At 46.3% G+C, this 25,676-nt stretch overlaps 1 protein-coding gene across 2 annotated transcripts in view; it reads left to right on the top strand.

The window, feature by feature from the left end:
* CACNA2D2 (calcium voltage-gated channel auxiliary subunit alpha2delta 2) overlaps window positions 1–25,676 on the top strand; it is a 211,865-nt gene that overhangs the window by 78,338 nt on the left and 107,851 nt on the right. For both annotated transcript variants that reach the window (XM_085072907.1, XM_085072908.1), the window contains one exon: window positions 4,453–4,569. In XM_085072907.1, the coding sequence (XP_084929033.1) occupies window positions 4,453–4,569 (117 nt within the window). The remainder of the gene's footprint in view (window positions 1–4,452; window positions 4,570–25,676) is intronic.

Here is a 25,676-nt window from a genome sequence, read left to right as displayed (position 1 = left end):
CAGGAAGGCAGCTGCTCTGTTGCTGCACGTAGTACTTTGCTCTTTTGCAAACATGCCAGGTTTGCACTGTGATTAAACGCTGCTGTTTGGACTGCAGCTGTCCAAACCTGGTGTATTGCATTCATACAGGGGTGGAGAAAAAAAATTAATTTCTGGAAAATTGCTATTACTCAGATCAGACTTTCCAGCAGGAGCCAGAGAGCACCACAGCTTCTCCCTGCTTGGCCCTGAGCACACCCCAGCTGGGGTTTGACCTGTGGGTACAGCTGTCTCCTGGCCCAGTGAGGCTGAGAGCTGCTGGGGTTACCAGCTGCTCTGTTGGGGTTCAGCTTCTTAGTTGCTGTTGCTCTTGAGGAAGGTGATGGGAGGGGGGGGAGTCTTGGCATGGAGGTGCTGCTGTGCAAACACAGTGCAGTGCTGCCCCTCTGATTTTGGGGAAGGGCTGCATCTTGGTAGATGCGAAATGGAGATGGGGGTAGAGGGAACGAGAAGGGAGGGGTCTGCTTTGAGGTGTACTCTACCCTGAACGGGGATGCATCCCTGCCCTCCCATCAGTGTCCTCCCTCGAGTCCTCCATAAGGAGGCTGGAGACAGTTGGCAGGGAAGGTCAATGCCCATAGGAGACAGGAAGGCTGAGGCTGAGGAGACAATTTTTACTGTCTAGTGATGCTCTCCTGAGATTTGTTATTTTCCTTCATGTTTTATCATTGGATGCCTTGACCCATGGGAAGGTGTTGGGTCCTCTCATGGCAGCTCATCAAATGGTGATTTCTGCACTTATGGGAGTATTTCTGCACCCTTTCCCTTCTCAGGCTGCCAAGTTTCATGGTGCTGGGTGTGCTCACAGGGAATTGGGGAGAGGAAAATACTTTCTCTGAACTCTGACCACACCCTGAATATGTACATGCAGAGGGAATTAATGGCAGAGATGGGCATCATTTATTGTGCATTAGGAGCAAGGCAAACAAGTGAATTTAGAGAATGGGTGTTTCAAGGCAGTATCAGATCTGCCTCCTTGGCTGTACAGGTGCTGCTGGGAACATGAACTGGCAATTGGTTGTGTTACCAGCTATGCTTTCAAGTGAGGCTACTTTGTACTTCTGGGCTGGTTTAAATAATTTTCGTGGCTGTTTGTAATTGCACTATGCTTAGGAGTATTTGGGATTAAATTTTTCATGTTGCAGGTTGTCTTGAACGGTTGGATTTTTCTTCCCCCCACCTGCCACTGGTTTGGCTTTTTCCTTTGCTTTTATTTTTTTCATTTCAACTCAGTACTTTCTATTGTTTGGCTGCTGTTAATAACCCCCTCAGTCCCCCCTGCTCTTGCCACTTATTAGTTCGCTCTCAGCATCTACTACTGGACTCCTTTCCACTGCCACTTCTGCTGGATCTTCTGCTACTGCATCCAGCTTCAGCCCTTTCCAGACTTTTTATTGAGATTGCAGTTCATAATTTGGTCTCAATCCCTATCCTCTGAGTACAACAGCTTCCTGCTCTATGCTGCCTGAGGGCTACTTCCTCTGTAGGTAATTCAGGGGCTCTCTGAGGCCATTCTCCTGTCCAGTAACTTCATTTTTGCCAATCATGTTGAGCGGGACTGATACAAGGGCATTGCTTCTTGTTTCAACGTGGCTGAAGCAGTGCAGGATTTGGCTTTGTTCGTGTCTCTGCATTGTCACCCACCTGCCCTGCTTGTCAGGGAGGCTGTGGGGGGATGGGGTCTGTTCCTGAAGGTACAGCCAGGTGAAACCCAGGCTGCCAAGAGCACACAACCTGCACCCCCTTCTCCCCGAGGGTGCCGACACAGCTGGGTGTGAGGGTACGAACGTGGAATCAGAAGCAGCAGTTCCTTGACTCTGAGGTCACCGGTGTTACAAATTTCAAAACCAGGTCCCAAAGCACTGGATCACAGGAGAATTTCAATGAGAATGGCTTTGTAATCTGGACAAAACTAAAGGTTTTTGCCATCACTGAGGAATGTTCGGGATGTCTTTGGCCAGAAAATCCTCCCTTTGATTCAGCTCAAGGAAAAACCCAATACTGGAAATGTCACCTTAGATAAGTAAAACCTGGCCACGTTCTGAACAACCCAAAGCAAAAATGCTACAGTTTAGACTGTGAAGTTCTCTGAATTGCTTGGAGCCCCCACCATTCATTCCCCTGCCTGTCTGGGACGTTCTCATGCACGTATGGTCACTGTTAATTTGTCTTGGATTGTTCTAATTAACGCCGGTGAACTGTTCAGCCACAAAGACTGCAGAGCTCTGCAGCTGCAGAGAGGGCTGGAAGAACAGCTCCTGGTTTCTTTTTCTGGTCTTTCCTCCCTTGTGGACAGGCACCATTTCTGTCTGTAACCAATAGGAGCCAATTTTCTGTTTCATAATAGGAAAATACTAATGTCAGGACTCCCTCTGTACCCAAAGCTTTCTCCTTGAAGGTTGCTCCTCTTTGCTTTCCTAATTGCTGCTGCTCAGCTGGAGGTATCCTGCATCTTCCAAGCACATGACTTTGTTGTGCTGTTACTTACCAAGGGGAGAAAAAAGAATGTGAGAGAATATGGCTTTGTGTCCAACATTCCTTGTTTTAACCCTTTCTGTCCCAATGTGGGGTGTTCTTATCTAGTGCAGGATGTTGTGCTGTTGGCAATACAAGTTTTTAGGTCTGAAATTCGGGGTGTGATGGAGCTCTGATGTGAAGAACATCTAGAAATCATATCCTGAGCTGCATCAAAAGTGGGTGAAGAGAGGCAAGTGATGCTCACCCTGTACTCTGCTCTGGTGAGACATCACCTGGAATACTGCATCCAGCTCTGGGACCCTCAACATAAGGAGGAGGTGGAGAAGGTCCAGAGAAGGGCAATGCAGATGACCAGAGGGCTGGAGCACCTCTGCTATGAAGACAGGCTGAGAGATGTGAGGGTGTTCAGCCTGGAGAAGAGAATGCTCTGGGGAGATCTTAGAGCCCCTTCCAGTGCCTAAAGGGGCTTCAAGAAAGCTGAAGAGGGACTTTGGACTAGGCCATGGTGTGACATGACAAGAGGGAATGGCTTCATACTGAAAGAGGGGAGGTTTAGATTAGATATTAGGAAGAAATTAGTTACTGTGAGGATGGCTGGTCTCTTCCTTTGTCCTCAAAGCCAGGTCTGCAACAAACCACCACTTACAGGCAGAGCCTTTCACTTGTAATGAAGCTCCAGCAAAGAGAGGGTTTTGTCCCGTGGGAAGCATGATTCAGCTCCTAAGGATCATGCAAGCTTGGGTAGGTGCCAGACATGCTTAGCATGGAATTTGCAGTTAAGTGTGGAGTCTGCTACCTCCTTGGGGAGGTCCAGCTCTCCTTACAGGGTTCTCTGTTCCCATATGTCTCCATGTCTAGAGCTGAAGGTATTTGCAAATAGCCTGAGGATAAAGAGAGAGGCAGAATCCTATTTGCTTTGTGGTTTTCTTCATGTGCTTTGCTTAAAGAAAGATAAGGTATGAGGATTTTTTTTTCCTAATCTCAGATGATGGCAATAAAATCTTCCCTTTGACACTGTGTTGGTTGAACTTGAGTCTGCAGGCAGGTGGAGTTAAGTCACAAAATCATCTGAGCAGGTGACTGAGGGGTTGGTGGTTATGAAGTTTTGTGGTGGGACTGATTCCCTCTTGTTGGGGAAGTGCTGATGCAAACAGCACTTCCCTTGGATCTGGTATCGTTTCCTGCAGTTGTGTGATGTGGCTTGCAAGGGTGTGCCTGTGGGTCACTGCTGTTGCTTTGGGTGCAAACATTCAAATCCAGATGATTACATTGGCCTTCAGGATAATCCTGGTACAGATTTGTGCCTCTACCTACCCCCACAGCCTGGCCCAGTTCTGGACTGGTTGTAGAAATCCCTATTTCCTGAGGGTGCCAAATTACTTTGGCTTGCTTGGAGATGCAGGTTTTATCCTGCTTCATGTGCTCCCTTTGTTCCTGGTCCTGGTACCCTGCACTGCCCTGCTGCCCCAGTGCTGCCAGGCCCTGCACCCAATGAGCCCCATGGGCCCTGCAGGGGGCTGGGGGTGGGCAGGGAGTCGGGCTTGCACTTGTCAAGTTCAGCAGGTGGCTTTGGCGAGGTGGTCAGTGGGCTTTGGGGATGCCTTTGGCGCAGCACAAAGTGCAGTGGCTCTGCCTGTGCTGCAGGAGTGGCTCAGCAGAGGTGGGGATGGGCAGCTTAGCTTTTGAGTGAGAGGGTGGGATGCTCATTGCCTGCCAGCATGAAGGCAGGCAGCTATAGAGCCAGTGGTGTGGGCAGCATTTCTGTTTTTTCTGGTTGCAAAGCCTTTCTTCTCTTGCTCCCCTGATTTCCAAAGCTTATATTGTTACCTAATCCCCATTGCTAGAATTCTGTTAGAGGATCAGCTTTTCTGTGGAAAGACTGCTATACTTCTCTCTAATATTGACTGTCTTTCGTTCTCTTGCTTCCCTTCTTAGATCTACAATGATAATAGCAACCTGTTTGAAGTCAAGGAGAATGTGCCCAGGAAATTGGTGGAGAAGGTCGCAGGGGACATTGAGAGCCTCTTGGCCAAGAAAGTCCGTGCTTTAAAGGTAAGGAGATGGGCCTGTGTGCTGATCCTTTGATGGAGATGTTCAGTTTAAACAAGAGGGTTGATGCTGGCACAGCATTATGATTTCAGCTTCAAAGTGATTGCTGTGATTGTGTGGCCTTTTCTGGGAACTGCATGCTGCAGTTGGACAGATTCATATGGAGCATGTGAGGCAAGGATGTGTCATGTGGGGATATACTCTAGGTATCTTCTTGCTTTTTATCTTCTCCCACCATCACGTGGACACCTGAAGATGCTGCCACAAGAATATAAGTGACAGCAAAAGCCTGACAGCAGATTTGAGCCAGTAATTTAGCTGGTGGTGTGCTGGAAGCAGAGGTACTGCAGTGTCTCTGCTAAAGCTCATGGAAGTGTTTCAGCAAGAGGGGTCTTTCCTGTTCAGGAGATGATGTGCTGAAGGGTTTGTGCCTGTGCCTGGGACTTGAGCCCTGTGACTAACTGCAAGGATTGCCCTCACAGGCGTCTGCACACATTTCCAATCTATTTTCCAATTTTGTAACACTCCTTTTAAAATGAACTTATTTTATCTGTAGTGGAGGAAGGTAATCTGATCCATGGTGCCTGCTTAGTAAAACTCAGCGGTGGCTACAGTGAGGTGGCAGCAGGGCTATGCTCTGCTGTTGGGGAAGAGACAAGTAACTGCCTTCCTGGAGAGGTGGAGAGCCCTCTCCACTGCAGAGGGATGTGGGTACTTCATCTCCAGGAGCTGAGATGCCCTCCCTAAAACACAATTGTATTGGGTGGCATGAAACTGTACACTGGGCATTTGGCAATGTGGCCAGCTGGATGCAGGTTGTAGCTGGATTCACTGAAAGGACATCTGCAGAGTGATAGACAAGGGGAAAGCCTGGAGCAGGTAACAGCTGTTGTGTCCACAGAGGCACTGTAGCCAAAAACACTTGGTCATCCTTCAACCTGATGGGCAGGAATGGGAGCACAGGAAAAAGTGCTGTGGTGAGAGAAGGGATATTGCAGTAAGTGAGGTGTAACTAAGGCAGTGAGAGTTTAGAAGGGACCTGTCTCCATAGTGGGTAAGAAGTAGCTTGGAGAAGGTACACAACAGGAATCACAAGAAACCCATGCAGGCCAGGGGAGTCTCAAGACTCAAAATAGGATCTCAGTCAAGGGTGGTCAAAGTCTGGCCTGAATGTCCAGATGGTGTGAAGTTGTCCACAGTGCCTGACAAAGGTGGTAACTGTAGGGACTTGGGTGAAGAAGGCTGTTTACCCAGTTCCTTACTTGGGGAAATAAAGAATAATCTTACTTGGGACACACACCAAGTGTTTTAGCTTGAATGGAAGGAGCTGAACTGGGACTAAAGAGGTGTCAGCACTGCATTTGGGATTGTGGAAGTGAAAACCAGGGATACCAGGTTTTTTTTTTAACATGAACTTTGCATCCTTGTGTTTATATAGTGTGTGTGCATACTTGAGCATGTGTCATATTAAATGTTCCAGAGATGTATAGCATCTATAGATGCTGGAGGAAGACACAGGTGACAGAAGGTAGTTGCAAACATAACTCATATGGACAACCCGTGGCTCCCGTGGGATGCACAGGGTAATAACCCTGAGTTACACAGCATGACTGTACTGAATGGTTCCAGTGTGACATTTGAATTTCAGCTCATCAGTCACACTGTTTTTCTTAGCCCTCTGCTCTGAGTCACACAGACTTATAGAGAGTTTGTATATCTTTTGTTTGTACATCTTTAGATCAAGGGTTGAACTGTGCCCATGGTACAAATAACCTTGTTTGTCTTCCAACTCTCTTTCTTTTTTGTTGGGTTTTTGGGCTGGACTCGTTGGTGTGCTGTGAAGGGCTCATCCAATGCTCGACCTGACGCAGGAATAATTCTGGCAGTTCTGGTTAGGTAACAGCACTTGCTGCTGTCTTTATTGTGGAAACAGTGATCCCTTGACCTAAATTAGTCTTTCAGGAAGACTCCTCCAGAGTCACTCTCAGATGGAGCAGACTTTTACATCCACTTTCCATGTAAATTCTTGACATTCTGGATTGGTGGTACTAGCAACAAAATCTGGAAACAGGGAAGCTGATGGAGGAAGAGAAATTGAATCTTCTAAATTTCTTCCACATTTTGCTGAGCTCCTTTGAAGCAGTGAGGCTCCCATAGATCCTTCCATTCTCCTGCCTGTGTTTTCTTCTGTCTCAGCTCTCCCCTTAGTTGAATCATCTCTCCTGGAGTCATTTCCTCCTCTTCTCTCATGACTCACAAGAGTGATGTTGATTTCTTGAAACATATTTTTCAGCATCTGAGTCAGGTGGGACTCCATGTATTGGTGAGAGCAGGTGAGGAGGGAGAAATGGAGCCTCTCCTTGATGTATGAATTGCCATGTCACTTGTGTGCTCACTCTCCTGAGGAGACATCCCTGTCTCCTTTGCTGCAGGAGAGAGAAGGGATATTTCCTGTGTCTCAGTGGGGCTTTGTAGGAAGGTGCTCACAAACCTTTGGGCACACACCGTGGATGCACAGCTCAGAGCGCTGTTCTGATTAGGTGGTGATTCAGTCCAGTCATCAAAGAACGTGTTTTCCTCTAAGTGAAAATATTAATATGTCTTTAATAAAGTTAAACTATGTGCAGAGCATTTATTAATAATACATAGTTTCTTACCTTGTGTGATGCATTTCTAAGAGGCAGAAATCAAGCACAGGGAAACCAAACCTCTCTAGTCCTGACAGCCATGGTGCAGCACTATGGCATGGATCTGGCACTAATAGGACACTGATTTCTCATGTGCATTTTGGAGGTGTGCTGGAGCCAGGGGTGTGTGGCAGAGAGGGTAATTGCTTCCTAAAATAAGGCATTTGCAAGAGGCTAGTTATTTGAATGCTGTCTCTCCCTTTTTGTTCCAGAGCATCATATCAGAGATCAGTCTCATCACGGGACAAAAAAGTTCCTAGGAAGATGTTTTTGCAATGTCCACCTGGCACAAGAGTATCTACAGCTGGATCTAGGGAGACTTCTACCCCATGTCCCACACAATGGCTTCTGTTTGACATAGATTTGTATCAACACTAATTGCCTTTTCCAGTGTCCTTTTTCCGTGATGATTCCATTGCTTCAAGCCCAACCTCCCAGTCTCCTTTGGGCTCTGTAGTTACAGCTGCTTATTATTCCTAAGCTTTAACAAGAGGGGAGGTAAAAGAGGTGGCCTTCAATACCAAAAATGCATCTAATTTCCTTTGAATTGGAAGTAAAAGACTAAGGTGGAGTGACTCCTGAAGGAGATGACATTCCATTTACCCAGTGTATTGCATTATGGGGAAGTTCTAGAGCTACAGGTGAAGTGTAAGGAAGTGATAGGTGTGTTCCTGACTGGGTGTGAGTTTAATGGGCTGCTCTTGTCCACACTCATGAGCTTGTCCTTGTTAGGGCTAAAAGAGACACCTTTAAGATGTGGAAAGGAACAAGGTGGCAGGTTACCAAATGACTACAAATCCCTCTTGGGTTTTCCTTGTGCTGGGAATCACAGCTGGCTGGCTCATGGCTTGACATCATCTGAGACTAGAACTCAACTGGTTGGCTTTTTGCCAAGTAAATTCTTTGTCACTGTTTCAAACTTTATTTCCTGTCTTCTCTTCAGGTTTTCAGTCTGTTCAGATCCCACTTTGTATGTGTCCAGAGAGATATGTACAGGCTGGGACTTCTTTGGGAGCTTGTTTAGGAGCCCAGATATTGGAGTTTGTTCTTGGTGGAGCACTGAGTGAGCCAGGGAAAAGCCTGAGCATATGCCCCATGTGGCTCCAGATTCCCAAACCCAATTTTTTCTTTCTTTTGTAATACTATATGAAGTACATGAGCGATGCCTCCAGGTCTATTCTTTCTTGAAGCTCCACAGACTGGGGGAGAAGGGAGTTGTGATTTGGTGGAGGAGGAGGCTGAGAGGTGGAAATTTTAGATCCTAGGATATGTTTTAAGATTGTTTCTGCTTTTTATACAGTTCTTGTGAAGGCTGCTTTTGGATGCTGACTGCTTCATTCTTTGCATATTTAACCACAGACAATTTGCTTTTCCTCCTGAGAGCAACACATCCCACAGTTTACTGAGTAGGTTATGCCCTGAAGTGAACTATCACTATTCCCAGTCTAAAGATTACTGTCTGTGCTGGTGGCCTTCCCCCATCTCCAAAAAGAGGCCTCCTGATCCATAAAACATGGTCTGGATGCATGCAGGCTCTGGCATTGCCCTGATGGTGACATGGTTGTATTGGTATTTTTTTCCATGGGGACAATTCAGTTGTACATTGCTGGCAAAATCCTTTGAGTTAAGGTGAAGTTTGTTGCATTTCCTGTGGACCTCTGCTGTGTGCAGTGTCAAATATGATGTGTTGAGCAGAAGTGCAGCAAAGTGGCATTTTGTGTATCAGATTTATAATGTGTAGTATGTATATCTGCGTGTATTTTATGTAGATGTAGATGTATGCAACAGGTTTGGTGCACCTTGCGTGGCTCTGGTGATGAGAACACTAACAACACTTACCAGGAGTAGGAGGAAGGTTTGTGAGTTGCTTTTTTTTTTTTTTTTTAAATTGTGTTTTTGTGAAATTTAATAGCATCTTTTTATTGCTGCATATTTAGCTCCAGTGTGGAATGAGCATCTGGGGGAAAGCAGGGGTTTGGTAGGAGGGTTCAAGGTTCCTGTTCTTTCAGCTAAGGTGTAGGAGGTTACAACATATTTCACTCAGATTTTACTGCAATCAGAGTAGTAAAATCTACACTTGGCATTAGACATTTTCTTTTGGCAGAAAAAAGAATACAAAGGACAAGACTGGGGATTTCCTGTGTTTTGAAAGCATCCTGAAGGGAAGTCTGGCTGGGTTTCCTGTGGCTACAAAGCCTGGGTGAATGGCTGTAGGTGTTCCCATGTTCCTTCGCCTTGGATCCTAAGGGAAGGTGGCTGAAAGAGCTGGGATTTGGCTCACAGAAAAGGTGGTTGGTCTGGAGATGAGTAAGGCTTGGGGTTTTGTATTGTCTTAACCCTATTTTGCTGTTTTGTCTCCTATTTCCACCCCTTACCTCAGCCTTGATTTTTCCCACTAACTCACATTTTTTCTTGCATGTTCCTTCTGAAGAGCTGATGCTCTTAGTACTTGGCCATGCTTTAGGATCCTGTGAGGGAGGGTGAGGTGAGTTTGGTGTGTTACCCCAAAGTACTGACCAAATCAGCTTCTCATGATGAAGCTGGTCAATGGGGGCATTGCAGGAGAGAGGAGCTCAGGCCAGTTGTGCTTTTAGTCCTGGTTGAACACTCGGAGCATTACTACTCAACTGGGACTAGTTCCAAGCTCCATTTGAGCCTGGCACAAGCATACTTCAAGAGTGCAGAGGGGATTTAATTGGACAGGTTTATCTCTTTAACAATTCTGATAGCCCTGAGATTTCCCTTGCAGGTATGTGGTGAACAGAGCTTTTATCAGGTTTCTGCTCCCTGATAGGGACAATAAAAGGTGTCACTTGCCTGATGAGCTGCAAAAATTGGCATACAGCAAAGCATCTCTCAGCCTAGTTCAGAGCATCTCCTCACTCCCTCCTCTTTCGGCAGCAGAGGCACTGACCTCTGCCATGGCATGGGCTGGTAGGAAATCATCAGGAAATCTTCCCTCCTTCACTGTTGGGGTTGTTGCTGTCCTCTGGTCTTGGTGGCAGGCAGCAATGGGGGTGCTGCTGGTGAGTTTCCCCTCTACAGTGTGGTATAGCCCTGGGTTTGACTGAGGGAGGCATTTCTGGGCATGTCAGAAGGCTATCAGTGGTCACACTGTGGCCTGCTGGGTCCCAGCTAAGGGACACACTACCTGTTTTGCCTAGGCAGCAAAATGGGGTAGGAGAGAGGGAATAAACATAGTTCAGGTGAGCTCAGACAAAGCCTGTGGGTTTGGTGAGGTGTGGGGCTTCATTGCCTCATGTACTGCTGCACCATTCCAGCTGCATGGCCACGGACAGGACTCTTGAGTTGGTGGAGTAAGGACCACAACCAGCACCAACCTTGTGCATGCTGAGGTACAAACTATTTAAAGGCAGGACCTCTGTGCTTTCTTATTTCATAGTGACAAATCCAGCCCTCTTCCTGCTTCTTTGCTAATTGCTGGTTGGTGGCTTTTGTTTTTAATTCTATTTTTAATTTGCTCCTAATCAAATCTCTGGCTGACAGTCCCCATGCGTTTGTTTGTTTATTTATTTATTTATTCATTCGTGCATGTGTGTGTGTGTGTCTTCTCCTGCTTCACAATTGTTCTTGTGCTGGACCTGCTCCAGTAATCCAATTTGAATCCAATCTCCCAGGTCTGGAATTCTAATTTACAGATTGCAGAGGGGAGTCAAACAATGCCCACACACCAGGATGGGGGTTGATTGTCTAATCTAATCAGGGACAATCAGATGTTTGTAACAAGTCTATCAAACCTGTATTGGGCCAGTTTGCTGAGCAATGTAACCAGCTTTCTTAATAGCGCTAACACAATTTAGGGCTTCCTGCACTTTCATGCAGATTACATTGAACGTTTCCCTTTCTTCTCTTCAGAACACTTGGCAGCAACCCAGCCCGATGGGCTTTACAACTTAGTGAGCTGCTGGGTGCACTCTGGGGCGGCAGAGGTTTGCCAGCATCCTGAGGGTAGCTGCTGCCTCCCCCAGCATTGCGGCATGCTGAAGGTTGGGGGGTCCTGGGACGATCCTGTTTTGTGGCACACCTGCAAGGAATGGACTCCGTGCCACCAGTGCATCTGGAGTCACAGATGGGGGAGTGAAAATCAGTGGTCCCGACCTGACAGTGTTCAGTAAGTCTCCACAGCAGATCTCGTGTGTGGCTGTTGGTAAAGAACAAGATGAAGAAACCTTTGTCCTCTCTTGCCCTTGGCAGACTGAGGCTGTTATTTCTGCTGACTTGGTATAGGAAGTCTGGACAGTTGCTGTTTAAAGAAAACACCTCTCTGGTTTTGGTTTGTTTGGTTTGGTTTTTTTTTTTTTTATGCCCTCTCAGGGCCTGAAGCAAAAGAGGAGGCAAAACCAGCTCTGCAAACAAGATGAAGTGTCTTGGTATAGCTCTCCAACCCAGAGTGGAGCTTCCTTACGTACCCTGTGTAAATAAATAGTTGCCTGACTTTGCCCTTCCTGAAGACTGAAATATCCATCTGGTCCCTTACCCTGTCAGGAGGTGAGCTGGTTCTCACGCTCCCGGTCTGTATCACTTAGCTCTGCACTTGATGCCTTTGCCCAGGGATTTATTTTAGGTGTATGACTTCCTCCCTGCCCCAGAGCATCTTCCCTGGGCAGGCCCTGTGTGCTGCACTCACCCCTGAAGCAGGCGCGCCGCAGGGAGGGAATCGCGGCTCTCTGCCAGTGCCTGCGCAGCATCCAGGGCTGAGGTTCCCAGCTCGGGTCACACAGCCATGCTGGGAGCTTTAGCTGGGCTTTTAGCCTGAGCAAAGCCTGCCCTCATGCCCTGTCTCTGAGAGCTGCCAGGCTGGTTTGCACGCACAGGCAGGAGGAATAGATTCTCCCTGGAATGGGAAGTAACCTTTATTTGAGGATTTCATTGCTGTGCCTGCCTTGTCTTCCTGTGCTCTGCACCCCAAGCTGTGAGGAACCCAGACAACTCTGAGATCAAGTGAAGAGAAGGATGAAATAGTCCTAAAAAGGTGTTTACTTCCCTTCCTCAAACTCTGTTATGTATTTGACAGCAGTTTGCATGTTGTTTTCCAGGTTTTCCTGTTTTTTTTCCAGCACAGGAGCAGCACTCCTAGCAGAGGTGGAGGTGACTAAAGCCATTGGTGTGGGCAGGGGATTTGCAGCAGTTGTAGTGCTTTGCTGCCTCAAAACTTGGATCCTTCAGCTTGGTCCTTACCCAGTCAAGCTCCTGGGGCCTGGTGAAGCTGTGAACTAAGAGGAGGCATTTTGGGGTGGTTGAAAGGGTAAAAGCAGATGGATATGACTTATTGGTCTATCTGTGAAGATAGATACAGATATAAACTGGTGAGTGATGCAGAAGAGGAGGAGGTCTCTGAGGGAATTCGTGCTAGGGTAGGGTAGGGAATTACCATTTAATTCTTTACAGAACAACCTTTAAACATGATTGGGAAGATATGCTTGCAATGATAGCAAAATAAAAGAAACCATGTCACAGAAAAAGGGATTTATTTGAGTTTTCTTGGTTAATTTTGGCATGAGAAAATGCATTTCCATGGCAGTTTCGTAGCTAGAGTTGCTTCTGTGCCCTGTCCTGTGACTTTGTAATCTGTGTGTGGTGGGAGAGGGTGAGAGAGGGATCTTTATTTCCCCAGGGTTGTCTGTAGGTTTGCAGGGAGTGTGTGCTTCTGCACTTACCGATCTGCTCTCAGTCTCTGAGGGTTCAGCCCTTGCCCTCCATGATGCTGTTTGTCCTTAAATAGCTTTCCAAAGCCCAAGATCTTGGGCAGAGAAACCTCCAACCAATTTATTCTTGTTAAATGTTTTTCTCCCTGAATGTTTCAAATGCATCATTCGGGGCGGAAGGCTCTTATATTGAATGGGAGTAATTGACCTGGGACAGTGAATAATTTTGAGTTCATTTCAGGTGGAATGAGGATTATTTTTTAAGGGTTTCATTGGCAGGCTGAACTAAAACTCAGTTATTTGTATAGCTACGTTTACAGACAGGTAGTGAAGTTAAAGACTAATGAAGGGGTGGAGGCTTGGTCCTGGAGGTTAATGGACTTGCATGAAGCTTTTTCTGTCTCAAAAGCTCTCCTAAAATCCCACTTTTTTTTTTACTTTTTTTCCCTGAAAAAAGTGGATTTATCAAATTTCATTTCTGCAGCCCACAAGCCCCAGATCAGCTTTGACATAGTTTATCTCAGTAGGTCTCTGCACAGGAGGGACTTGAATAGCAGAGCTGGCTGCAGGTGAGGAGCAGGAGGCAGCCCCCAAGGTGCCTTGCATGATTAGCATTGAGCTTGGCTCCGGGCACGTGGTGCTGTGCTGTCACATGGGAACTGGCACAGAATGTGCTCCCTGCCCTAGAATGATGCCCACCAGGACAGTGCTTTCTGTCCCACATGGATTTGCTTTGCATCCACTGAAGCTTTAATGGAGCAAGTCTGAAATCCATCAGCATCCTGCCCTACCCCATAGGAAGGAGCTATTATATATTCCCAGAGCAGCTGATGGCCATTAAATATTTGAGTGACACTACAACAATGTGTAAAATATCAGTGATAAGGATCTAGCAAATCTTAATAAAAAAAAAAAGGCGACAAGAATGTAAATTGCACATACAATTGTGATAAAGAGCCTGAGATAACATTAAAGAGATTGTATCAATTTAATGCAAGTTTCGTGCCAAAGCCTGTCATCTGCTTTTTGAAGAGGAGTTGTTGGGAGCCGCAATATTCCAGCAGACAGTGCTCAAATCATTCCAGTGTTCTGGAGCAGCCGTCCCTTCAGCCAGCATGCTGCGTGGAAGCTGTCTGCTTGCTGAGGATTAACGGAAACCTTTCCTGCCTCTACAATGAAAATAATGTTCCTTGGAAAAAATACAGTGCCCTTCTGCCTGCTGGCCTTTGGGTCCCTCAAAATGCAATTAAAAAGCACCTTAATACAGCCTTGCAATGAGAAATCTGTCAGCATTCAGAGGCACGATCTGAAATGAAAGCAACATGAAAAGGTTGCAAGCAAAAATATTTAACCATGTGCCTGCCTGCCTGCCTTGCAGTGCTCGTGGAGCCACCAGCTGAACTGGGATGTGCAGGGCTGGAACTGGGGTAACTGGGGGAGCTGAAGCAGCTCCACACAGACAGAGCTGGGCTGCAGCAGTGCTGGTGAGGGTGTGGGAGCTTCTCCATAACCCACCCTGGGTTTGTGTGTCTCTGCTTTGCCTGTCCCCTGTCAGTCACCTCTTCTCTAGGCTGATGTTTCTGCTTTATGCCCTTGGTTTCTGTCTCTCCTCTGATGTTTAGGATATGCTACATCCTGGAAAGTTGCCAGGTAACATAGCAGTGAAGGCTGTTGGAAGTACCTTACAAAGGTTTGATGGAAGTGGTAACTCCAGTTTTCTGTGCAGGGCTGCCAGTTGTAGGTCAGTATTGTGCCTGCCAAAATGTCTTCCCAAAATGTTAAGCATAATAATGAGACGTTAATTTTAAATGGTGGTTGGTTTGTTAGGATTTTTTTTCTGCAGGCATGAAAATTTAAAAAAAAAAATCTTTAAGTAAAACTGGTAATTCTAAAGCAAGTTGGGGATTATAAGGTCTGGGAGTGAGACAAGAACACAGGGCTCCAGTGAGTGCCTGGTTTTGGTACTGCAAAATGAACTACTGTCTTTGGTCGTCCCTTGTTTGCCATTTGTGTGCTGCTACCTGTACAAGGGTGAGTTGAAATCCCACCTCAGCTCTACACAAAGAGCTGCTGGAGCAACAACTTGATGGGAGTAGTGCTGGGAGCATGTTTCAGTTGGATGCCAGTAGATGGCACAGCTTTTATATCAGCTAATTATATAGGGAGCCAATGCCAGTCCATGCTGTTCCTGTTGCTAATCTTAGCCATGCCTCACTCTCCACTCACACAGATGAAGATGTCTCTGCTGGTGTGCCTGTAATTGAGGAAGTTGGATAAGCTATGGAAGATGTTGAGCTTGTCAGCATTGCAGGGCAGTGGGAAACCATGATGGGGAAGAGGAGATGAGAATTGTGTGCTTGGGTGAGTGTGGGAGCAGAGAAGTAGAATTCAACACAGTGGTAGTTTGGCTTCCAAACTGCATTCCAGCAAGTGCTGTATTCCCTTAGGGCAGATGTGTTTGACTGCTCCAGCTTTATGCATAGGGAAACTGAGGCCTGGAGAGCTCATTCTTTGTCTTCGATACACCCGGGAATAAGATCTGTGCTTCCTAATTAAGTTCTGGAACTTTTAGCTACAAGGTGTCCTTCATGCGTGATTAGGACAATAACATCTCCCTGGAGCTCAAAGCGCCTCTCAGCTCTGCTCATGTTTGGTGCTATTGTTCCCTGGCCACTTCAGGCTTTGAATGTGAATTTTTTTAGCAGTTTAGCAATTTTCTGCACCCTTTTGAAAGAGTAAGAGTTGAATGCATCCTGAATCTTCTCTGTGTGTGATGTTGCCCAGCTGTTCTGCACCTCCCCTCAACCAACACAGCTGGCTGGCCTGTTCAGGATGGGGAGGTGGGCCCCTGCATTTGGGAGGGTTGCTCAAGTGCAGTTAGACAGCCCTGATACAGGTGGGGGCTGCCCATCCCTCTGTGCCCCAGTCCTGGGAGATGTGCAGAGACCCCAGCATTAGAGGCAATCTTTCCTCCTACCTTCTGCCTGCTGAAGAACTTTTCACAACTGAAATTGATTCTTGCAAGTGGATGGAAAGGATATATACCAAATCTTGAGGGTCTGGCATGCATGTAGAATATAAACCAGGGTATATGTATGTGAGGCTGTAAATAGAGTTGTCACTCTAAAAGAAATGGGGTTTCTAGTGCTTGTCAGATCATTTTAAAACCATTTTTATTACTAGATTACATTCTCAGATAAAGTTTATTGTAGCAAAAAAGAGGGAAGGTGTAGGATTTGACTGCAGATTTGGAAACACACTTAAAACTTATGAAGAGTTTTTGAACCTGAGCTGAGGGCAGGCTGTCTACTTCAGGGTTTTCCTCAGGGCATCTCCTGCCCAGCACATTTAAAGGATGATCTCTTGATTTTGGTGCAAACTCTGCCCTAGCATGTCACCTTCTATAATCAAGCCATGACATGCCATGCAGACATTGGCACAGGAGCTCCAGCTCACGAGTCTGTGTTCTGTGTAGGGGGCAGAAACCTTCCAGGGGTCCCGGCTGGGAGTACTGAGGAACACCATGTTCCCTGAGTGTGGCTCTTCAACAACTGCCATAAGGATTTTGTGTCAAAACTGAGCATCAATCCTGGCATGTGCTGACTTTCTTCTTTCCCTTCCCCTCCCCCGTGACCATTGATCCTAAAATATTTTGATCTAGTTATATCCTTTTTCTATGCTCATACTTTTAGTGCTACATCTGCAAGCAACAGAAAACACTGTGGAGGTGCCAACTCTTTTCTTAGCTATTCCTTGCAGATATGAGTAGGATCCCATTTTCTAACCCAGCTTCTTCTGTCTTTTCCTCCTAGTTGTTCCTAGTCGTGTTTGTCTCCCTTTTATATGTAACAGTGGCAAAGTTAACAGGGTATTGTTCTCTTGATGCAGCAGGACAGATAAAACAGCAGTCATCTCCTCCTGCCAGACAGGCTTCAGAGTTGTGTTGGTTTGCATCTCCCTGCTCCATCTCCCATCCTAGTTTAGGGAACCACGAGGCACATCAAGGACTGGATGCTGGAAGAAGCATAAGCTTTGCAATGTGCCACCTAAAGTCCACACCTGCTTGTAGGGCAGAGGTAGCTGGAGTGGCAAGGAGAAAGGTGGCTGGATTTAACCCTGAGACTGGCACAGACTTGTGTTTACCATAGCCTCTGGCTATTAAAAAAAACTAGATTTCTTTCGCATACAGATTAATGCAGGTAGTCCACACTGCCTTGATATTAGAGTTTTTCTGTTTCTCCTGCTCCCAGCCACATCTCAAACCCAGAACCTCTGCAAGGTCCCATTCAGAGTAGCTGCTCTTCTCCCTCTGTGCTGAGCATCCCTAAAACCTGAGTGTAATAGCATCCCTGCTAATTATATCACTGCAGATTTATTTCATGGTAATATTATAGCTGGCCTCAGGCATCACCACTATCATTGGAAAACATCGAATGATCACAGCTTCTTAGCTGCCTCCATTAAACCTGGGAGAAGCGTCTGGGCCTGTTTATAAGTTTGTCTTTTGATGAGAGCCAGGGATTGATGAGCTGGTGGATGCGAGGTTTGCAGAACGTGCCCTGGAGGGAAGCTTCCCTCGTCACGGCAGCCATAAGGTGCAGATGGCGGGATCGCGAACGGAATGCAGACACAGCCTGGGAAGCGGGAGCAGGGTGGGAGCATCACCTTCATCTCAAGGCAGACCTTGCCCCCTCCCTGGCAGCACCACCCGGTGTTGGGGGCTGCACAGCATTCTGTGAGGGTTGGCTCTGCGCTCCAAACCAGTGCTGCTGGCAGCTTGGAGTTGGAGCTGCTCCCAGGGAAGGGGGCGTTTCGAGCAAGCAAGTGGTCTCGTGATGCTTTCTGCTGACAGTCTTGGAGCTAGGGCAGAAGAACAGGCACACACAGTGCTGTATTTCAACCAAAAAAAAAGGAGAAAAATAATTCAAGAGTTCCCGCTCTGCTCTGATGTTATTTCTTGCTAGAAATAACATCAATCCTGTGACCAGTGTGCTGGGTACCAAGGCCTTCTGCTACAAGCGTGGCTGTGGGTTAGTGCTGTGTCCCCAGGGTTGTTCTGTTCTTGGGAGCCACGCCTGTGGCTGCTCAGTGCTCCAGGCTCTCCCCCTTAAGGAACACAGCAGTGGAATGGCTGGAGGTCTGCAGGATGAGGCATTTGGTGCTGAAGACCTGTGTTTTGGAGGGTGTAAGAGAGTATTTCAGCATACATCCCAGTACTGCACAGGTTGGCAGTGTTTGTCTACACCTGAAGCCTGGCTTGCGGGGATGGCCTGACCATCATCCCCAGTCAAGGTCTTCCACATCGATGTCTGTGGTCCCCAAACATCAGCCTGTGGGAACAGCAGATTGTCACAGATCTATGACCTACAATGTGGAAAGCACAAGAAAGTAACTTATAGATCTCAAAAGGGATTTGGATAAAAGTAGATCAGTTGTTATTGATTTTACTCCATCTGACCATGAAGTTCTTTTTGGTTATGGTGCTCCAGCATGGCAGTAAGTGGGCCAAAAACTTAACTGAAATGGGGTCAATAAATTACATGCAGACAAAAGGCACTTACACTCAGACTGCATCAAGTCTCCTGGTAATTTCAGCGAAACAGGCAGAGCAGAAATATGCTGATAATTATTTAAATTAGACTCCGAGCATTGAATTTTTTTCTTCAAGTAACAGCACTTCAGCACTTGTCCAGATGAGTGCTAATTTACCCAAATGGAAAGGTTTATTAAACATGCCAGCCACTGCTTTAGTAATATTTAGGACAGCAATTTTGCTTTATTATATCTCTTAACAAAGAGGACATAGGCTTCTTGATCCAGCACCAGAGCAGTCAGGGGATGTTGGGGAAGATCCACATCAGCTCTGCCTGGCCTCAAATCAAGGTACATTATTTCTGCTTTAATTCTACCTCTTTGCCAAGTGCAAACCTAGGACTTGATTTGAAAAAATCTTCACTGACTTGGCCAGTTTGAAGGACATTTAAAATCTGGACATCTTCTGGGTGCAGGAGTCACAGCTATGATTTGGAAACATTGAAGGATGAAATTGAGTTTGCACTGCTGAAATGGGCCTTGAGCCAGGTGCTGAGGAAGATGAGCCTGAGCTCTCCCTGCTGCTCCTTTCTCACTCTAGGACACACTTGACAACTGTGTTGTTTTGGGGAGAAATTTGGGTGCATGAAGATGATCCCACCCATCATTTGCATTCCATGTCACATGCAGCCTCCTGGTCTCACTGTCATTGTCAGGACTGTCTTTCAGACTAATGCTGGCTTTGCTGTTTCCCTCAGGACTCTAAATTTCTTTGGTTTATATATTTGAGAAAATGCTTCACAAACCCCAATGGACTGAGGTTTTGCTAAAACACTCTGTAGAAGTCTTCTGCTGCTTTTTGTCTGTGGGTGCAGGTGTTTAGTTCTGTGGCTTCTCCCAGGACTCAGGTGGGAAATTAAGACTACTGGCACAAATTAGAGATAATGCAGAAGTGTCTTAACCTGAGAATCTTCTCACAAAGAGAATGGTTATATGTTGTGAATGCTTCTTGCACATCCATCCAGGGAAAATTGCTTTTAGGCTTTCAGATTCGTCTGGGTTCTTCAGAATAAAGACCACTACGTCCTTTATTGTGAGCATACTCACTGAGGACGTGCAGATTAAAAATACTATGTAATGTACTAAAATCTATACTCATACTCTTAATATCTTTAGGTTTTATCTTCTATAGATATCTTTTCCCTCTCTTTCCCTGCACAAGATTTCTCTGCTAAACTATCACACTGTAAATCTTGTGAGTGCCTGGAGCTCTGGATGCTTACAAAAGATTTGGCAAGGGAGAACCTTGTGGAATTCTGGGTTGTACATTCTTCCAGAGCTTGGATACAGGGTGAAGCCAACAGTGATAGAAAATTTTGCTTCAAATCCAGTTGTTTTTTTTTTTTGTCTTTAGTACCATCAGAGTAATGAGAGGAAAGGCTGCAGCCACTGTTCTATGCAGGTGTTGGATATCCCACAGGAGAAACAGAGAAGTTGATCATCTCTAAAGTTAAGTCAGAGACACTCTAATCTCCACAGAGAGCTGGATTCACCCCAGATAGGTCAAATACCTTTGTGTCCTGTTGCTCTGGAAGTGTGAAAGAGCTCCCAGGAGGAAACACGCTTTCGCTACTCCCCACCATGAGGAGGCCAAGTTCTCTGGGGACCATTGCTGGTTCCTTCTCATGCTCCAGAAGGGTCAGAGCACTGTGCTGTCACAGCTCCTGCAAGGTGAACATGAAATTTTCAAAATGGGGGAAATGGATGGAAATAATTTAAAAGGAAACTCTTGCCCTGCATTATTTATGATGTGTATTTTTTAACATTTGGTGTCCTACGGGGAAGTGTACTGGGACAACTTGTTAATGATGGAGCCTCAGTGTGTTGTGGACCATCAGTTGGACTCATCCATCCTCAGTAACAGGGACTGTGGGGAAGCAGCTTAGATGAGACCTCTGAGCTTACACGTCTTTAAGAAGTGCAGAGAGACGGTGTGGGATTCAATTTTACTGTTCTAGCACTTTTCCTGCCACCCTGATTGGAAGTGCTTAACCTCCTCTTCATTAATCAGTTTGAATTTTATCTAAAATTCATCCTCGATGAAGGTGAATTAGAGTCTGCTGCTCCAATCTTGGGCTGAAAATGATGGCAGGGCGTGTAGGGTTTAGCTAGTGAGTGCACTGCAGCTTGGCTCAGAGTGAATCTGTGTTTTTGGTGGCTCTGCACTGACAAGGCTGGAGGTCTCAGCCATGTCCTGTGTGCTCAGTTCCCAGCAGGCCCTATAGGCAGGACATGCATATGACATTGTACCAGTGAATCCCAGAGACACGTGGCTTGAGTGCCACAACCCAGAGCAGCAACACAAGTCAGTCACCAGGTCACTAAGGTCTGCAGGGACTTTTGCAGATCATCCAGTTGAACCCCTGACCAAAGCAGGGTGAGTTTGAGCAGCCTTGCCAGGAACTCATTTGTTCCTGGAGAGATTCTGTCATGGTCCTGATTTTACAGATGGGCAGGGTGAGCCCTGGGCAGTGACGGCTGTGATATCTGGAAGGTGGGTGCAGGTGGTGAGGGTGAGAAGGTGAAGAAGGCCTTGGGGCTGCAAGGCACATATGTGTGTGCTTACTCATCTTTGCAAGAGCTCCTGGCTACAGTGGTGCTGTCTTTCTATTAAGGAATTTTTTTTTTCAGAAATCAAAGTCATTAAGTTCTGTTAGACTTGAAGAGCCTTAAGATCAGAAAATAAATGCATCAGAGAGATTTGTCTTCTCAAAGGCCAGCTCCTTTGCTGTTGGGTGTTTATATACAGGAATGAGTGGAAAACAAGGAATGAGAAGGAAAAAGGGCAGTGAATTCTGGAATTCTCTTTGTAGAGTCCTTGGCCTTCTGGCCACCAGTGAAAGTCATTATTCTACTGAGATTCTCTGTGACAAGGACTCGTGGGAAGTTGTCTTCCTCTAGTGCTCTGCTAAAGGTCAGCCTACAAGTTACACCATCCTGTCAGGATTATCTGGTCCACCCTGACTTGCCCACAGAGCATCTTACAGCTCCTGCCACAGGGTTTGCTGAAAAAAATAGGCTATCTTTGTCTGAGCCATATCTTTGTGCCTCCATGTGGAATGAGCATCCCACCGGGGCAGCTCTGCTCTAGCCAGGCAAGGAGCACCTTAAATGTCTGATGAATCTCTCGTGGCAGGATTTCAGCCATACCCTTTCCTTGGGAAGAGGTAATGACTGCAAGGCACTTGCTCTTTAGCCCCTCCATCTATCCCAAACCTGCAGGCCTTCTCCTGGATGAGACTCCCTCCTGCTGACTGTGGCCAGCGAGGCAGGGAGCTGGGGCTGATTGGCTGCGGTGCCGCAGGAAGCTGCCAGCTGATTTCCCTAATCCCCAGCGCCGAGTCACAGCGCACAAGTGCTGCTGCCTCTCAGCACGCTGCAGCTGCCATTGACATTGGGAGAAAAAGGGGGGAGCACGGCCAAGAGAGGGAGATGGGTTCTGCTCCTACTTGGGGTGCAAAAGGAATTATAATCCCACATTCTGCTTTATTTTCTGTGTGTTTTTTCCCTCTCTCCCTAGTGAAGGCAGATAGCAATAGAATTAACCTCCAGGGACATCATTTGCAGGCTCCTAAGAATAAGAATTTCCCTGGTAGCAACATACCTAGAGGACTCTCTCTCTGTTAGAACAGACAATATCTATCCCCTATCTGTCTCTGATAGACAATCTGTAGAATGTTCTGAGTGTCCTGGACCCAGAATGTCTCTGCTGTGGACCTGGCTTTTATAGCCCAAGTCTGACTCCCTCTTGCAAATTACCTAGCTGTGCTTCTTGTGGGGGTTTCAGGACCTGGTAAGTGAATCTGTTTTCCAAAGTGTCACAGCTTTTCCTGCATCTCACAGAAAAGAGGAACATGACAAAAACCAAAACAAACTAGATTTTGCTGCAGTTCTTGAAACAGCTTGTGAACTGGAAGTTTGTCCCTGCATCCTTTCCTCATGCCTTCAGCTTTCCACTGTGAGTGATGACTGGGATGAGAGCAACTCAATGTCACGGAGCAGTGCAGGCAAAGCCTTCCAGCAGTCTGGACCCAAACCTCCTTTCTAGTGCTGCTGCTCTGGTCTAGCTGCTTAGCAAATGCATTCATGCTTGTGGGTTGCCTCATTAAGAGGAGGAACTAATTTTGGAGCCAGTGATGCACTCCTCCCTTCCGAGATCGCATGCCAAGGCTGGTTTTGCTGATACAGCATCTTTGCTCACACTTGCATGAAATTGTTGCTGGAACAGTGCTCTGAAAACTCTTCTTAAAACGCTGGGCAATATAGCAGGATTCTGGCCTAACTTCCTGCACAAAGCAGGGTCAGTTAGATGTGTTGGTCAGGGCCTTGTCTGTTGGGTTTTGGAGATCTCCAAGGGTGAAGCTCCTTCGCTCTTGATCCCTGTCTGTTCTTCTGCCTAGAGACTTTCCTTCACGTGACCTCTTGCTTGGTGCCTCTTTCTTCCTTTGTTCTTTGGCTCCTTTATCCCATTAAACACATGAGTTTGAATCAATAACCAGCATAACCCTCTGCCCACAGTTTTCCATTTCTGGCATGCCCTGCATACAGAACCTGTGGTTTAGGTGATACCCCACCTCATTGCAGTGTTCCTGTTCTAAAGAGAGAATGTCTCAGCCTCCTTTCATTCACGGAAAAAAATATTATGCAAAAGTTACATGTCCAGCCTATGTCCATGGACTGCAACAGGGAGCTGGATGTCACCAAGCAGAGGACACTCCTCGCTGGTGCTGACATTATGGAGAAACCCTCCTGCATGTTCTGGTGCTGGCTTGTCATCAGTGGAGATGGTGCAACTGCCCTTGAGCACTCCCACTGCCCAGTGTTGGGTGGTGGAACACTGGAACAGGTTGAACAGATGGGTTGGACTCAACTGGACACAGTCCAGTGCCAGTACTCAGTGGTCCCATCTGAATGGGGACCAGGACTTGGATATGTGATGTTATTTTTGTCTGTGAGAGCTAAAGCGGGCTCAGAACTAAGGAAGGAGGTTGGTGGTGGTGCAGGAGTGGTAGAGGACAAGCTATGGGCTGTATGTAGGACACCTGCTCCTGACTTCCAGCCAAGCTAAGCTGGAGGAGGGAGTCTTATGGATGACTTTGTTGAAATCATCAGGAGAACAGCATGTCTCCCATTTACTTTATAGGTCTTGTGCAGGTTTCATGTGCCAGAGCTAAAATAATACATGATTTGTTAAACTGGCTTTTTTCACAGTTGTAGGAAACAGCCCAGCCATTCAGCTAGAGCAGCAGCAAGCACCAATCAGCACTGGCAGGGTGGGCTGTGCTGACTGCTGTCGAGAGGCTTTTTCCAAGGAGCCTGGTGGGAACAAAGGAGTCAAAGTGGTAAAACTACCCCATGCTGGACCTCACCGGCAGAGCAGCCAAACAGGAAGGGCAGGGAAACTAAATAGGAGCAAAACTGATGACAGCATGTGTAGGACAATGTTAGAGACGAGAAAGAATCAATCTGGCTGTTTTTTCCAATAAAGTCAACAGATGCCTCCTGGCCTTAGGAGTAACACCAGTGTGGGATTCACCTGGCCTTTCAGGTGAGGCATCTGATAGGCTCAGAGTATTTTCCCCAGAGGACTGTAGCAGGGTGTGTGCTCTCTAGGCATGGCAGTTTATTTAAGATTTCCTTTAGTGCTTTGCTAAATCCATAGCTTCTGCTGTAGTGAAGAAAGAACTAAAAAAATGGGGAAAAAATAGGTTGTAAAATTGCAGAATTTGGAATACACCAGGAGCAGCCACAGTGAAGAGGAATTTTTCTATTCCCTAACAGCACATTCAGTCTGTAGCTGAAGTGGGCTTTTTGCTGTCTTTCCTTATTGTAATCTCCTAATTGGTTTTCTACATTCACTCCTCAATTGCTGTAAGCATTAAAGTGTGGTGTGTCCCATTAGATACCCTTTTCCATCTACCTTACCTACTTAAGCAAATTTCAAATTAAGATTTTCTTTTTTCCTACAGCTTCAGCCTTTCTGAAGTGCCAAGTAAGTTGTGTGTTAGGAATGCTGGTCTTGCAGGCAGTGGGTTCCCCACTCCCCCTCTTCCTGGGAAAGTCATGGAGAAGAAGTAGCTCATCACAGGGACACTGCCACTGCCATCCCTCTCTGATTTGGTCTTTTGAACACAATTTTGTGTTGTGGTTTTGTTGTTATAAAGGGAGGATGAATGATTCATTGCTGTCTCACAGCAGAGGGGTCAGTGGGTCGCCCACAGCCATAACTTATTATCATCTGGAATTTAGTGTGCTGAGGGCTTGCTAACCATCTGTAACATACACCGCTCATTTCCACAGCATGCTCGTAACCTCTGCTAATTATTTATAAAGGGTTAATTAAGAGGATTCTGCTCTAAACAGTGACCCAGTGTTCTTTGTTTCTGGTCCTTCAGCTGAAGTAACAGCACTCTTACTGAAAACAACAGTAATTTATCCTTGAGAACAAGGTTTTGAGGTGCTGTATCAAAGCTCCACAAAAAACTGAATGTGGCGTCCACCTCCTTCCTCTGATCACTGGTTTTGTAATTTTATAAAAGAAAGCAATCAAGTTTGTCTCATTATATTGGTGCTCATTGTTCAATTCTATTATCCTTTTAGGCTTTTCTCTTAATGTTTGTTCCACTATTTCAGTAAGGCTTGAAATTAGTCTAATTCCCCAGATCACACTTCTTCCAGTTTTAAAATGTAGATGAAACAGATTAAGATTGAGTTCTGAAAATCAAAGAGACAATAAGGTAGAGCCATTAATGTCCTGTTTGCCTGTTAAAATAGTCTGTTTGCTGGTCCTGTCAGCCCCTGTGCTGAAAGCAGAGGCAGAGGGCACCCAGTATAATTAAAAGGCAACAGGTCTGCTGCAAGTTAAATGCTTTTTAATACAGCTTGTAGCTCACTGATAGAACTTGTTGCCTGAAGATGCTGTCAGAGCAAGAAATTTAGCAAGACAGAAGAATGAGGGGGAGCTTGTTGTGAATCTGAGCAGTAGCTGCAAGTCTGCGGTGGTTGTGATAATCCTCGCTTGGCAGTGCTGCCATTGTTAACAGTGGGTTGGTTTGAGTGATGGAAGCTTTCAAGATCAATGTGAATATCTGCAAATTGAGCTGAGAAGATAAATGACCAAGGCTGTTCTTTCTTGCTTTGGGAAGATTTAAGGCAATTAGTGAAG

This window comes from Lichenostomus cassidix, chromosome 12 (assembly GCF_008360975.1).
Source record: "Lichenostomus cassidix isolate B80296 chromosome 12, HeHo_3.0, whole genome shotgun sequence".
NCBI classification, from domain to species: Eukaryota; Metazoa; Chordata; class Aves; order Passeriformes; family Meliphagidae; genus Lichenostomus; species Lichenostomus cassidix.
The sequence above is the reverse complement of the archived record's forward strand: the minus strand, read 5'-3'. Positions and strand labels throughout refer to the sequence as shown.